At 40.0% G+C, this 14,390-nt stretch overlaps 1 protein-coding gene across 2 annotated transcripts in view; it reads right to left on the reverse strand.

Annotated features, from left to right (window-relative positions):
* Window positions 1-14,390, reverse strand: part of aplp1 (amyloid beta (A4) precursor-like protein 1) — a 49,433-nt gene that overhangs the window by 12,780 nt on the left and 22,263 nt on the right. For both annotated transcript variants that reach the window (XM_084726402.1, XM_084726401.1), the window contains exons 2-4: window positions 5,318-5,497; window positions 2,272-2,401; window positions 22-134 (exon numbers count right to left, since the gene is read on the reverse strand). In XM_084726402.1, coding sequence (XP_084582528.1) covers window positions 22-134; window positions 2,272-2,401; window positions 5,318-5,497 — 423 coding nt within the window. The remainder of the gene's footprint in view (window positions 1-21; window positions 135-2,271; window positions 2,402-5,317; window positions 5,498-14,390) is intronic.

The following is a 14,390-nucleotide window of genomic DNA, read 5'->3' on the forward strand; positions in this document are numbered from 1 at the left end:
CCATTTCTCTGCCCTTCTCACCTCTTTAGCAATGTTGTGCCAGTACACATAACTCTCACAGGCATCCATCTGTTCCTGGTGGAGGAAACGGCATCGGTCGGGCACCAGCAGGGCCTCGCTCACATACTCGCCCTCTGCAGCAGGATTGAAGAAAAGATGAGGTCAGTGTAAGATGATTTCAAGCAGTGGGAGTATTTTTAGAGTTAAACTTGGTGCTGTGTTTGAACCCAGAACCTTAAACATGATTATGCTTTAATAAAGGACAAAAAGAAAGAGCATGTGAATAAACACAAGCTGCACAATACACCGAATACACGAAGCAGAACTATGAAAGCAAACTAGAGTAGTTAGATGGGGATGGGGTGCATAGATGAGGACTGACAGAAAACATAAATGTGTAATGTGCCAGCACTTTGAACAGATAAACTGCAGCTACAGTAGCAAGTCAAAGGCAAAAAGTAAAAATGTGCTTTAAAACATTCATTGCAGAGATCATAAATGCAGATGACTCCTTTGTATTATAAAATAAACCACACAGAAATGGAGAAGAGGTCTTATAGTACATATAGTAGGGCATTTTACATTCTCATACAGCACTGCTATAACACACTGTTCTTTAGGGCTCATGTATAAAGGAAAGTGTTCACCCACACAACAGGCAGTACAGTCGAAATAAAAACAAGCTAGAGCCAGTTCTACAGCACTGTGCATAAAAATCTTCATGAATCCAAGGTGACTCACTGTTCATTACTCATTCATTCATTCAATCATCCATTGTTAGCACATCTGCCCCCCTAGTGGCTTATTTCAGGCACTGAACTGTTCATGGTGTTTTATGCCTTTTAAACTGCACATCCTGCATTGTATCACTGCCATCATATCTAATAGTAACACAACGAGAAGGCTGTGTAACTGGGACAGATACAAAGGCAGTTTTGGAGCTCAAATGCCAGAAATGAAATCAATGTAAGGTCCTATGTGGCATTAAAATCATGCATCATTAGTGGAATGAGCATAAACAAATTCAAGTATTTATTTCCTTTCACACAGAATCATGCCTTGTGTCACGCTCACTGTTTTATTCAAATTACTGAATATTATGCCTGCTGCTTAGTTTTGGTATTAAAGGGATAGTCTGGATTATGTGGGGCTGCATGAGGCACTTGTAGACGTGTAACTTGTGTTACTACAATGTTTCAAAGGGATGGTTCAGATTCACACAAGACACACAACACAAGCAAACTAACAAATCGAGCCAGTGGTAAACCAGCAACTAACTTTGGAGCAACTAATATTTGGCTTATATAACACCTGTGTCCTGTCAGAAAAGGCTGTCTGCCAGCAAAGCGGTGAAAATATTCTAAACAGTTTACACTTGAGCTGATGCTGATTTTTCTAGGTGGATGTTTTCAAGCGATAAAATATGTTTTGCTACTGAGCCTCTTCACAGCTGTAGCTGTATTGCTTCAGTGCTGTTGCTCCTTTCTGCTTCTACAAAATGTAGGTATGCTGCCATCTACTGCAGGCAATACAATGACTATCGACAAGTACCTCATTCAACCCCCGCTTCAAATAATCTGAACCATCCCTTTAGCTCAGGTCCCACTGAAACACAATGCTACAAGTCTAAGACAAAGTGTTTTAAAGGAATTCCCATCATCTTAGGAAGACATGTTGTTAATTACCATAATGATAGCCTTTAAAAAAATACATATATCTCATGCAATAAACAAAGAAAAGGAATAGTTCAGCCTCCTGAAAATATGCTTATTGTCTTTTTTGCTGAGAGATAGATAAGAAGATCATTACCACTAAATAGACAAGACATAATGTGTTTTTATAATATAAAATTTGTGGGGCTTTTTTCTTCAGAGTTTCTGGAAATCTGATTTTGTTAGCTTTGTCTCAGTGCTAACTGAGTTCTGGCTGTAGCTTCATATTTAACATATTTGACAGGCATGAGAGTTGTACTGATCTTTTCATTGAACTCTCTACAAGAAAGCAAATAGTATTTGTTGTATGTCATCCCCTTGTCTCTCTCCACAAATTTTCTTTCTGTTTTAACTGTCCACAGACCAATAAAGTTAGAAAATGCTTCAAAAAGTATCTTAATTTTATGAAACAGGTGAAATGACCTCAAGCATACAGAAAATCTAGATGTTCTAGGACTTTTTAGCCATAAGGAACAGCAACTTGAGCACACACATCAAAACTAAACCTGCGTGTTCTTGGTAATGTGATTATTTAATAATAGTGAGATGTTGTTCTTACCTAGACAGCGGTAGGGCAGGACTATGAAGGGGTGTGTCTGGCAGCGGCCCCAGCCTTTCTTACACCAGCTGTGGATGGTGACGGGTCTTTTTGACTCCTCTATATGGGAGATCGTAAGTGCTGGGTACATCTGGACGTACAGGTACATGCAGAGACAACAGAGACACAGAAACAGATGGATGGACAGAACAGAGGGGATTGAAGACAAGAGGCGCAGCGGACAGGGAAAGATTGGTTAGAGAAGATGTTCAGGGATTGGTTGGGAGGGGGAGAATAAAAGTAGCAGGATCAAGGGAGAGCGCAGTCAGTGGGGAGAAGACTAACAAGGGAAAGAGTCATGCAACATATTCTCAAACTATACTCAACAAAATTATAAAGACAACACTTGTTTTTGCTCCTATTTTTCACAAGCTGAAGTAAAAAAATCTAACACTTTCTGTGCACACGAAATGTTTAATTCTCATCAAAATATTAAGTACACTGCTTCATTATACAGCAGTGTCTGCTTTCATTTATCTGGAAATAATTTGCTTGAATCTCTGGTATAAACTAATAATCGTTAGTTCTCTTTCATTTATTCATTCATTATTTTTACCCCTTAGAGAAAACTGACATGGTAAATTTTACAAAATGCATGCATTCTTTCTCTCAGTTCACTCTCTGTCTCTCTCACTAACTGTGGATCATGAGGTGTGAGCAGCTGTCTTCCTCGTCACGTGACATTTTGTATTGCTGTCTGGGACAAAACAGACTGTTAGAGTCTTAATGCAGGGTCAGAAAAGAGGCTGTGATAACAAAAAGGAAAAAAAAACATAATTTTTGTCAGAAATCAGGAGAAAAATAGGAGAACTGTGATCCCAGAAAGAAAAATTGTGATAAAGCAGTGAAAAATGTGAGTCTCCCAGGAAAACAACAGAGTGGTGAGAGACATGCCTTTTGCCCTCCTGGCAAAAAAGCAGCCACACAATTGGTATCTGAACCCACTGTTCAGTAACTTATAAATGTCTTTTTTCCACAATAAAAATGGACATTTTAGCGTGGCCTTTTATTATGACCTGCCTCATAACCCTGCTGTTTAATCAGCATCTCTACATGCCACACCTGTCGAAGGATGCATTGGTAAAAAGGAAGTGCTCAGTAACATGGATTGTTGTGTGTGTTTTGTGTGCACAGAAGAAGTCTGAGATCTTTTGCTTCAATTCATCAAAAACAGGGGGCAAAAACAAGTGCTGCGTTTCTATTTTTGTTGGGTATATTTACAGGAAGCTGTGTAAGGCCTTTGTCTGTAGCCACATTAGACATTGCATACTGAAGTCTATTCATTCATTTCAATGAACGTTCTCATCTTTCAGTATTTTCCAATTTCACATCTGACTACTTTCAATTAAATCTAGGCCAATAATTTGAAGCACAAACACATAATGAGGTTTAATATTGAGAGAAATGGTGCTGGCCCAGAATGAATGCACACCAAAATGCTTTCTTCAAAAATGTCAAGGCAAAAAGGGAGGCTTTTGTGTAAAAGCCATCACAGATACACTATTGTCTGCTAATCGTATTACAGGCTCATGGCTGCTACTCTGCTACTCTGTGGCAGCTATGTCTCCTCTGACCTCCAGATGGCGCTTAGTTGCCTTTACTACAAATAAACATGTCTAAGGAGGAGTGTGTGTGTGTGTTCGTGTGTGTGTGTGTGTGCACGTGTGTGTGTGGACAGTATGTGTACCATTGATTACCTTACAGTAAATGTTAACAAAGACACATATCAGGCAACAAGAGGAGGAAAAGTGGATGGTGGCACAAATGAAATATTGAGATATTCCAACAAGGCCGCCATCACTTTACTATATATGTTTATATATATAGATTCATAGGACAGGTGTTAAGACAAACCAAATTAGAGAAAAAGAATGTGACATTTTACTTGATTTGTCTATGTCCTCTGCAGTGTCTTGTAGATTTCATGCTACATCAGGATTCTTTTCTAGAGATCATTTTCCAGGACATTTTAGTCATGCAGTGACGCATCAGACACAAATATCTTCTGTCACTCACTCCTGTAACTAGAGTGTGATCCTGTCAGTACACAAAGCATTAACTACAGATGTTTTCATGTCATTCATTTTACTGCTTTCTCCTTTTATTGTAGTTTCTTTCATTTTATGCCTTGTTTAAATGCTCTGTTAAATATTGTTGTATTGTTATTTTTTTTAGTATTTCATCATTGTATTCTATTTTGTTTCTTTTGGAAAGCACTTTGTGCTTTAAGCTTGCCAAGTGCTACGTAAATACAATTTATCATTATCATTCACTTATAATCTGAATCCTTTTTTTCTTAGATTAACTGATCCTGCCTGAGCACCAGTAACATAAGTAGTATCCATTATCCGTTACTATCCTGTTATCCGTTCTGAAGCTCTGACAGATAACCTAGTAGTGTAGTTCAGTGATTCTCAACCTAGGAGTTGGGCCCCTCAAAGGACTCACCATCTTTTAAAGAATTTAATAAAAAGTATTCTCAACAGACACTAAAAAAAAAGTAACATTGGCTTTTTGTAATATAAAATAGCAAACTCAAACTACTCAGTCCAGCCATATTTTTGACTGGGGGTGTTTTACAATACATACCAGTGATATAATTTGTCTTAGAATAGATAGAGCGTCTTTGTGAGGAATGCTGCTCATGTTTGAGTTTCTCAAGCAGATGGGGATGGATGGTCGCAATCACGAGCCTGATTATTCTGGAGGATCGTAACTCAAAAAGATTGAGAACCACTGGTGTAGTTCACTCTCCCATAAAAGGAAATAGATAAAAGTTGAAATGATTTTCCAGGACAATACAGGATTTTCCAGGGAATTTAAAAATCATTTTCCATGTGTTGTGGAAAATTAGTCAACTGTTTTCCGGGTTTTCCTGGATGTGTAGGAACCTGTATGTTCTTTGAAAACCATCACCAGTCTTGACTACTTTGCCAATAAGGTTGATTCTGAGTTCGATCCAGACTGGAATTCACTACAGTTGTTCATATTTTTGTGATTTACCTACCTCCTGACAGTAAGACAGGATTTCACTGGGCTCTTTGAAGCAGCCCTGGCGGCCCTGAGGATCCGGCTCCCACTGGCCAGTCTGTAGGTTCATGTGCAGGAGCTGGCGACCACAGAACATGGCAATCTGTGGCTCGGTCACCTGGGGTCCTGGCCCATTCACCTCAGTCATGGACAAAGCCTGGAGAACATGAGGGAGGGACAGAAGAAAGACACGTAAGAGGAGGAGTTGATATAAACACAGTGGCACAGAATATCGTGTCTGAAGCTGAACCACAGTGGGCAGAACACTGATGATTCCTATGTGCACTCTGGCACTATCCAACATTAGACTGAGAGTGGAAGCCAGGGTGCAAGTGTGAGAGAAAGATCGAAACAGAGGTTTGAGAGGAAGGAAGAGGAAGCCGATGCATGGGAGAATTGAGTGCAAACTGCAAGCTTTAAGAGAATATCGGCAAACCTCAAATTCAGGAGAGCCCAATAGAAGACTGTTGAACTAACCCTGAAGTGAATGACAAGAAGAGCCAATAAAAAGCCTGACTTATCGACTGCCTGTGCTGCCTGTTTGCTGACAGCACTGACAGCTGACAGAGGAGGGAATGGATGGTGGGTGACGAGGAAGGTGTGTAGCAAAGATATACAAGAGTATGTAAAAGATTGTTCCCTCCCTGCTGCCCCTCCTCCAGCAGCCTTCTAGGATGTTGTTATTGATCATGGGATATGTTGCCTCTGCCTCGGGGAGGGCCCAGGGGACCCCACATGGAGGAACAAACAGCAGCTAGGGCTGGGAGTCAGGTGTTAATACAAGCTCATTGACCGATGGGCCACTTCACTACATTAACACACAGCACAGAGACAGAGAGAGCCCAGGGAGGAATAAAGGAGGGGAGGGGTTAGAGGCAGGCAGGCAGGAAAAAGCTCTACTAATAGCACAGAGGAACACTTCGTCTACCTGAACACAAGGGGTTTTTCTCAGCCAAGGACCCCTTACAAGATAGAAAATATACCAGGGGACCCCCTCTTGTATGTCCCTTGGAATAATACGTGAGCAAAAACAGGAAAGATGTATTAGAGAGATGTGTCATGTCTTAAGAATTAAAAGAAATTATACTGCTTTTGTCCACAGAGGCCTAACAAATCAACAAAATAGACAAGTACCTTGTAGCTTTAGGAAAACATCTTTGTTGGTGCATAAAAGCATACAATTATCTTTTTTTTTTAAGATTATTTTTTGGGCTTTTTCCTTTATTTTGATAGTGACAGCTGAAGATATGACAGGAAAGGGGGCAGAGTGAGGGGACGACATGCAGCAAACGGGCCACAGGCAGGAGTCGCACCGGCGGCATGGGGTGCAACTGAGCTGTAGGGGCGCCCCCACAATTATCATTTTAATATGTTTTTCAATGAAAATGAGAATAGATGTAAAAATAAGCATCATATCACAATTGCAGTATCACTGAAATACACACACATCAAGAGAATATATTTCACTCTTAGTGCATGCATAAAATAAAATATGATTCAGATTATTTTTAATAATATACAATAAAAATTGAATACACATATATAATCTAAACCATAAAATAAAAAAACTAAAAGGAGCAATAATAGGCCTAGCCTGGGGCTTAACTGTGAGACAGCCAGTTGCCACTATTACTGGGTGACGTATGGCTGACACATACTTAACTGGTGGGAGGAAGCTTTGCGCACACACACACACACACACACACACACACACACACACACACACACACACACACACACACACATACACACACACACGTTAGAGTGTAATCTATGACATTCCGTTCACTGAACTATGAAACCTTTTGTAAATATGATGATTTAAATAAATGAATCTGAAAAGTTCATGGACCCTCTGGCAGAGTGACAGACCCCTTAGGGTCCCCTGAACCCTGTTTGACAACCACTAACTTAAGAGACAAAATGCATTTTTCAGAAAAGAAAAAAGGGGCCCTCATGAATCATGAGAAAGTACTAAAGTATATCATGTTCCACTGGAGGTCTGAGTCATCTCTGGTGCAAAAATGAGTTGTTTACCAAAGACGTGCACACACACTCCTGCAGACTCACGCAGCTTGGGTGAAAGATGTGTGTTTCTCCGTGCATCATCTGACAGCAACATTCATGCTCGAGAACATGTGATAATGTACTGTCCAACCCTGAATCTCATCAAAAAGGCATCCTGCACCCTAGAGCCACCTATGTATAGCTCATATCCTTTCATCTGTGCTGACAGACAGAGAGACAGACTTACTGACGACAGACAAGACGAGCGACGCTGAGCCAATTAGAAGGAAGTTGCCCAAAGGGAAGAAATGGAGGAGAAAAAATCTGGGAGAGTGACGCCTGATCAAAGGGAAGCCCTGCTTTGGCCGACCGGAGCTCAAGTGTTTGAAGTTCTAATTAAAATTCATACAGAATAAAATAAATATATAAAACCCTTTGAGTAAATGTACAATAAATATAATAAGCCCCTGGCAGGCTGTGCATTATAATTACGCTAAGAGGAGTTTGTGTTTCTGCATGTCCTAGCAGATTTCTTACAAATTACGGCTCTACTTTTCATTATTGCTGACCATTTCCCAAAGCATGCCAGAGTTTTTTAGATTCATGAAGCCATTTGTTTTCTACCTGATAGGCCACAGCTTTTTTCAATTCATTTCAATATTGTTTGAATATCAATTAGCTGACAAAGTAGACTGAGACTGGTAATCATTACAGTAAGCATCATCTTTGTGTCTAAACCACCATGGTGCTAATTTATATATTTTATAAAGGAATCATTAAATGGTAGAAGTAGCTGAAAGTCTGTCTCGTGCTGCAGTACAGATTCCAAAAACTGCTTTCTCTGCTTCAAAAGCAACTCATTTTTAAATGCTGCAAAACTAATTTGTGCCTATTTTCCCATTTTTGTGTTCTGATTCCTTCTGTTTTTTTTTTCTTTGTGACAAGGTTCTTTAAAACACTCTGTTGTTTTGCAGCCAGTTCCAAAGTTTTGGCTGTCAGCCCTTACTGACATCTTAGCTGTGATGGATTACTCAACTCAAGTAAGTTTCAAGTCCCTGCAAGTTAATCATCACCCCACAGATAAATGAACAGAAACAATGGCTGCTTAGAAGGGATGGAAATCATATTCAAAAACAATCGGGATTACTGCCTTGTGATTGTTGTGCTTGTCAAGTTGCAGTTTACATCCATGTTTAGTGTATTTTTATGCAAAATAGATGTTATCACTACTCTGACATGCATGATTCCAGTGAATTATATCCAGCGAGCAACATGTCACCTTCACTTTTACTTGTTCAACCCTACAGCACTGAAGATGTATCACACCCCTCAGGTGGGCACCCAAGACTGGTGTCACCAGTTCAGTATCTGACCACTCTCCTTCTGTTTCCGATTTATGTTGTTGAAAAATGGCCAGGAAATTATTTTTGCAAAACATTATGATGTCATTTTTTTTACCCTATGAAAGTTTGGGTCATAATTTTTTTGTGAGTTCACATTGACTGTTAACAATTTAAGCATGCTTTGATTTAGGATTCGGAGCAAGTTCATGGACAAAAAATGTTTAACTTAAACTTTTATTTGTAGTTTTCCCAGTAAGAAATATTCTTCTGAACTGACTGGCTGTGTTGATTATTGACTGTGCTGAACTGGAGCTTTCTGTTGATTAAGTGTATTCTTGGATAAGCACACAAAATCGCTGCTGAAGCTGCTCTGTCTAGTGTAGCTGCTGAGCTAATGTCTAAATAGATATATCTCTTTGACTCGGGGAAGGTCAGTGCCACATAGAAAAAAGAAAAGAAAAAAAAAATACTTCCGGATATTTGAGAAGATAACCTGGCAGCTCCCCCTGGTCCAGCGCTCTCATTCTGCCTGCTCTCCACTACTGCACTTGCAGAAAATCAATGCTGAGCGACTGCAACTGTATCGCCACGTTCCCCCAAATCAATAGTAGTCCATCAGGAGCCTGAGGCCCTGACCTCCAGCACGGCAAGGCCGCTCATCCAATCTCTAGCAGATTAGATCTCCCTCTCGTGATAACAGCTAATAAGAAATACAATTTTAAGATGTACACTTCTGTGGGTCTGTTTCTGCATGGCAGCAGGACACCTGCTGGGTTTTGACCCAGTTTGGAATAAGATTCTCCACCTGCTGGCCGCGACTGCAGACAGGCACAACATCACAGAAACATCAGTCAACAGCTGGCGTCACATGGACCGACTCTGCTCTCCTGTGTGAATGCCACATGGTGCCTTTGTAGGTGTTTCATTGTACTGTGTCATTGTATTCTCACAGCAACAACAGAAGCTGTCGTCAGTATGTGTCAGTCCTCTTTATTCTTACCCCAAAATAATGAGAATGCTTTATGGAGGCACAAGTTTCTGGATAGAAATGTGTAGTGAAGTGTTTTGTAGGACTTGACATGTGTATTCACAAAGTACGTCACGATGATTAGCCAGATTGTGGACCCGTTTCTTGTAAAAAACCCACTGACTTGGAAAAGCAATACTAAGGAATCCGGGGAACATCTGGCAAGACTGTGCTTGATTCCAGGCAATGACGACAGAAGCCAGGTTTCATTCCAGTGAATGTTCCTGTTGACTGTACTCGTTACAAGAACATACTGTTGTCATTTGCTTTGTTTATTTGATCATGTTTAGTCACAACCTTAATTACTGTACTACACAAAACTATAAAGCTTTTAAAATCAAGCCAGCCAATTACATTTTAATGCACGTTTTGCCCATTTCAATTAATTGCATTATGTCTACCATTCTTAGAGGAAGAACAAATAGGATTTGTCATTTGTTGTTTGCAAATTAACTAAAAATATATTGTCAAGTCTCATTCCCATTCCCATTCTCAGGCTGTTAAAGGATCCTCAGCACAACAAAATAAATATATAAGTATAAGCGGAGGCAGGGGTTTTTGTGGACAGAGGTGCCGCCACACACTTCTGGTGGGTCATCAGGGATGATTGAGAGGGATCATTTTTGTATTCTATGCATTGTTTGGGGGCAATTCCTGCACAGTTTGTCTAAAGCTATAATGTGTAACATTTCTGTATTAAAGCGTCTAAAGTGTCTAAAAATGCTAGATATATGTTATATTTTGTTGAATTGTGAATTTACATTATCACAAAGGTGTCCAACATTTGTTCAAATGCAGAGAAATTAATAATTTATTTAAGGTAACAGTGCAGTTCCTACTAGCCACTAGCTGGTATAACTTCAGGATACACATAAGGTGAATTTAACTTCCATATTATCTCATCCATGGAGCATGATTTCTGTCCAAGTCACGTCAGATACATTTTCATCTCTAATGGACAGTTAAGATAACAACTCCCATGATCCCACACCACCTCACAACATCATCAAACTACATCTTTTAGTATCATTTAATGTGAGAGAGACCCCTAGCAGCTTGGATATTATGTGTTTATGCTCTAGATCACATATCAGTGGTATTACTTTTTGTGAGTTGACTTAAATGTAACTGAATGTGTTAAATGGACACCTGATGTCCTCTGGTATTGATCATAAACCACTGAATTGAACCAAATCAAAATCTTATCGTTTTAGACTTTGTGATATCAGCAAATATTGTATTGTTGTCCAAAGAATCAGAATAGTATCGTATTGTGATGAAACTTGTGATTTAAGGGTTTGTCACACTCAGCTCAGGTCTATCTGTAGGACTGTGTGGATGTGAAAGCCGAACTCGTCTGTGGCATCTGCAGCTATATGTGTTCATGTAGTATTTTCAGTCCTTAAGGGGCCAAAAGAACCCAGAAAGACTTACCTCACTTATTAACTGGTACAGATGCAGTGTAGTTTAAACACCTGATTGTTTTCCTGTGTGAGAGCCCCTCCCCCTCCTCTCTGTTCTTTCACTGTAAAATCAACTCCAACATCCAGCCTGAAGTCCAGCCAGGACACAACTGGACAAATATTCCTGTGCCGTGTGCTGTTGTCCTTGCAGCAGGACAGTGGAGAGGATCTGCCAAGCTGCTAATCTTGTTTAAATGGCAAATTGGTGAGTTAAGCAAGAGCAGCAGAGTCTACCTGATAACAGACAATTGGGAAAGAAAACCTGCAGAAGTTGTGGATAAGAGATGAAAACAAAGCAGGAAAGCTGTCAAAATGTTATTTCTGTCACACACATCTGCTTTATTTCCTAAGCTTTTGGTCAAACAGACCCAACAACAGATTGTCTCCCATATCAGTTACCAATGAGTGCAGCTGAGGTGAATAGGTAACAATAAATAATACATTTATCCATGCAAGCATCGTGGCTGTATTATGACAATGCCAGTCTATCGGTCGCTCAGCCAAACACTTTGAGCCAGTATCTCATCCACTATAGACAGGTGGATTACCATATAATATTGTACAAACATTCATGGTCCTCAGATAATGAAGCCTATAGAGTGTAAACTTCATGTAGATCATGATCTTGGCCACTGCAGAAACATGCTGGTGCAAGATTGCGACCACAGTGGAAGAGGACTGGTGCCCTATGTAGCTACAAACCTCATTCACAAAACACAATTCTTTTTTTCAAGTGATTATATAGACATGAAAACAAATTTATGGATATTATTTTCCACTTCTGTCATGTTCTGCCAATAAATCCTCATAATGTTTTAGCATGGGACCTTTAACTTTTTTAATATTGTTTTTAACAAAACAGGTAATGTTTACAAGAGAGTAAAAGATGCTCTTCTCCCAGTCCTTTGAGGACCGTAGTGGACACACTGCTGTATTCACTAGATACAGATTAAATAGACACAGACAATAGTCCTCTGTTGTGCAGGATTAAGCTTTCATTCACAGCTAAAAATAGCTTTTGCTATAGTGAATGAATCACATTCTTATGCTTTGATTAAGCTGTTTTGTCCATGTTTTATCCTTAGAATTTATAGATGTAATTCCCCTTTGGACTGCCAAACATGCGGTCAAAATATATAAGTGGTGTGCAGTTTCCATTCCGATGCCAATTGGACTGTTGTGGTGTGAGTAGAAAAGTCCCAGTCTCCATCAGGAGCTGAGACACACTGATCCAGTTGGCTTCACAATAATGCTTCACAATCTGTCAACAATTATGCTTCTTCTTCTGCAGTAAAAGACAGAGCTGCTGTCCATGTATCAGTGAGAAAGCACTGTAGTGTACTGAAGCATCTGTATTGTGCAGTGCAGTTTGCAAGCACGCAGAGGCCGGGGGTGGGAGGCAAGGCAGTGCTGTTCAACCATCCTGAGTCCCACATATCACGTCCTAGTGCTGATGAGGCTGAACAGGCAGACAGCCCAGCAGCCTGGCAGCTCCCCTCTGCAGACTCTGCTGTATCATTAATAACGACCTGGTGATATTAAGCATCGATTGGCTTTCTGCCTCTTCACCAGGTTCTTTGCCTCCGTTGGCTCCCTTGATATTATATTTTTTTCTGCTCTACTTCTCTGTATCCGCTGCATACAGACTGTGCCGCTTCACTTTGTAATAATCACATGTGCACCTCCACAGTCACCATTACAGAAAGCATCACAAGGAAACTAAGTGTTCCCACAGAGACAAAATGCACTGTGCGCTGGACCAGAAGTTGTGGAACAGCTGATGCAGATATAATAATGCTTAATTATATTTTCACCGATATCCCACTAGTAGAGGAAATGATGCTGCAGAGTGGAGCACTCAAAGTAAGAGCCTCCAACAGATATGATCTCACAGCATAAATGCTTCTGTCAGTCAGCCCTGAGTTTAGGCAGGGGCAGTACATTTACATGTTCCTGCAGCGTCTTCCACCCTGTTCTAATTAAATTTTTAGCACCTGTTCCACCCTTATGTTGCAGGATGACTTCATCCTCTGTAATGATGCAATCTCCTGGCCCAGGCAGGCAAGCCGGAGTGGTAGAGGCGGAGAGGAGGAGCCCACCCATCATCTGTCACCTTTTACACGTTGCTGCCAGACTGTACAGTGGAGAGCCATGGCATTAACGCATCAGAGGCTGCTTTGCAGGGAGCAACATGTCATGTTATGTAAATAACCGCGGCCACACAGGGGCCTTTATCACTTTTTATTCCCTAACATACAGTTGTGATTCATTGTGATTTTTATCCTATCAAGCTGTAATTATTTGTTTAGTACTTCTAGACTTATTATACATGCTCCAAATGAACTGAGCTACATGCCTTGTGTCTATGTATTTGTGTGGTATATGTGTATATCTTGCATATGTGTTATAGGGATAGTTTAGATTACTTTAAGTGGGGTTATATGAGGTTCTTATCGGTCAGCATATTACCTGCAGTAGATGAAGGTCAGCGTGCCCCCACTTCGCAGAAGCAGAGACAATACCAGCACAGAGGCTGAGCAAAGAACTGCTCTAGACAGGGTCAGCAACAAAACATATTTAGATAATTAAAAAAGGTCTGCCTAAAAACAAAAAAAAAAAAAAATCAGTAACAGTTTAAGTGTAAACTATATTTAGATTATTTTCACCACTTAGGCAAAGTGTGACTTCTGTGGATCTAAACTAACCTTTTAACAGACCTGTGACAGCAACCAGCGACTGCAGAGTTCTGTGAGGTAAAATCACTGAGGACATACCTAGAGCCTGTGTTTGGTCTAATATAGAGCTTTACTTAGAGCTTTACTTTTGTCTGATGCAATAACAAAGTAGTGAAAATAGTGTAAATATAATGTATATTTAAACCAATATTGACCTTTAAAAATTGCTAAAATACCATATTGAGCATGTACAGATTTATGAGGTATATTTTTTTATTTAAATTGTAATTATTTACAGGATCAGCACCGTCCACAGCAGTACATTGCTTAATTCCCTCTCTGCTTCTCCAAGCCAGGGGCGTGTTGACCTCCATCTAATGTAGGTATCCATATGAACAGCATAAAACCCTACATGAAATAATCTAAACTATCTGTTTTAAGGTACTATATAAATCAACTTAAACTTGAAAATATACTACCTACTACATAAACTCACTCTGCTCAAAGATAAATTATAGGTGGCTTGCTTGACACC

Source organism: Lutjanus erythropterus, chromosome 9 (genome assembly GCF_056507025.1).
Source record: "Lutjanus erythropterus isolate fLutEry1 chromosome 9, fLutEry1.hap2, whole genome shotgun sequence".
NCBI classification, from domain to species: Eukaryota; Metazoa; Chordata; class Actinopteri; order Lutjaniformes; family Lutjanidae; genus Lutjanus; species Lutjanus erythropterus.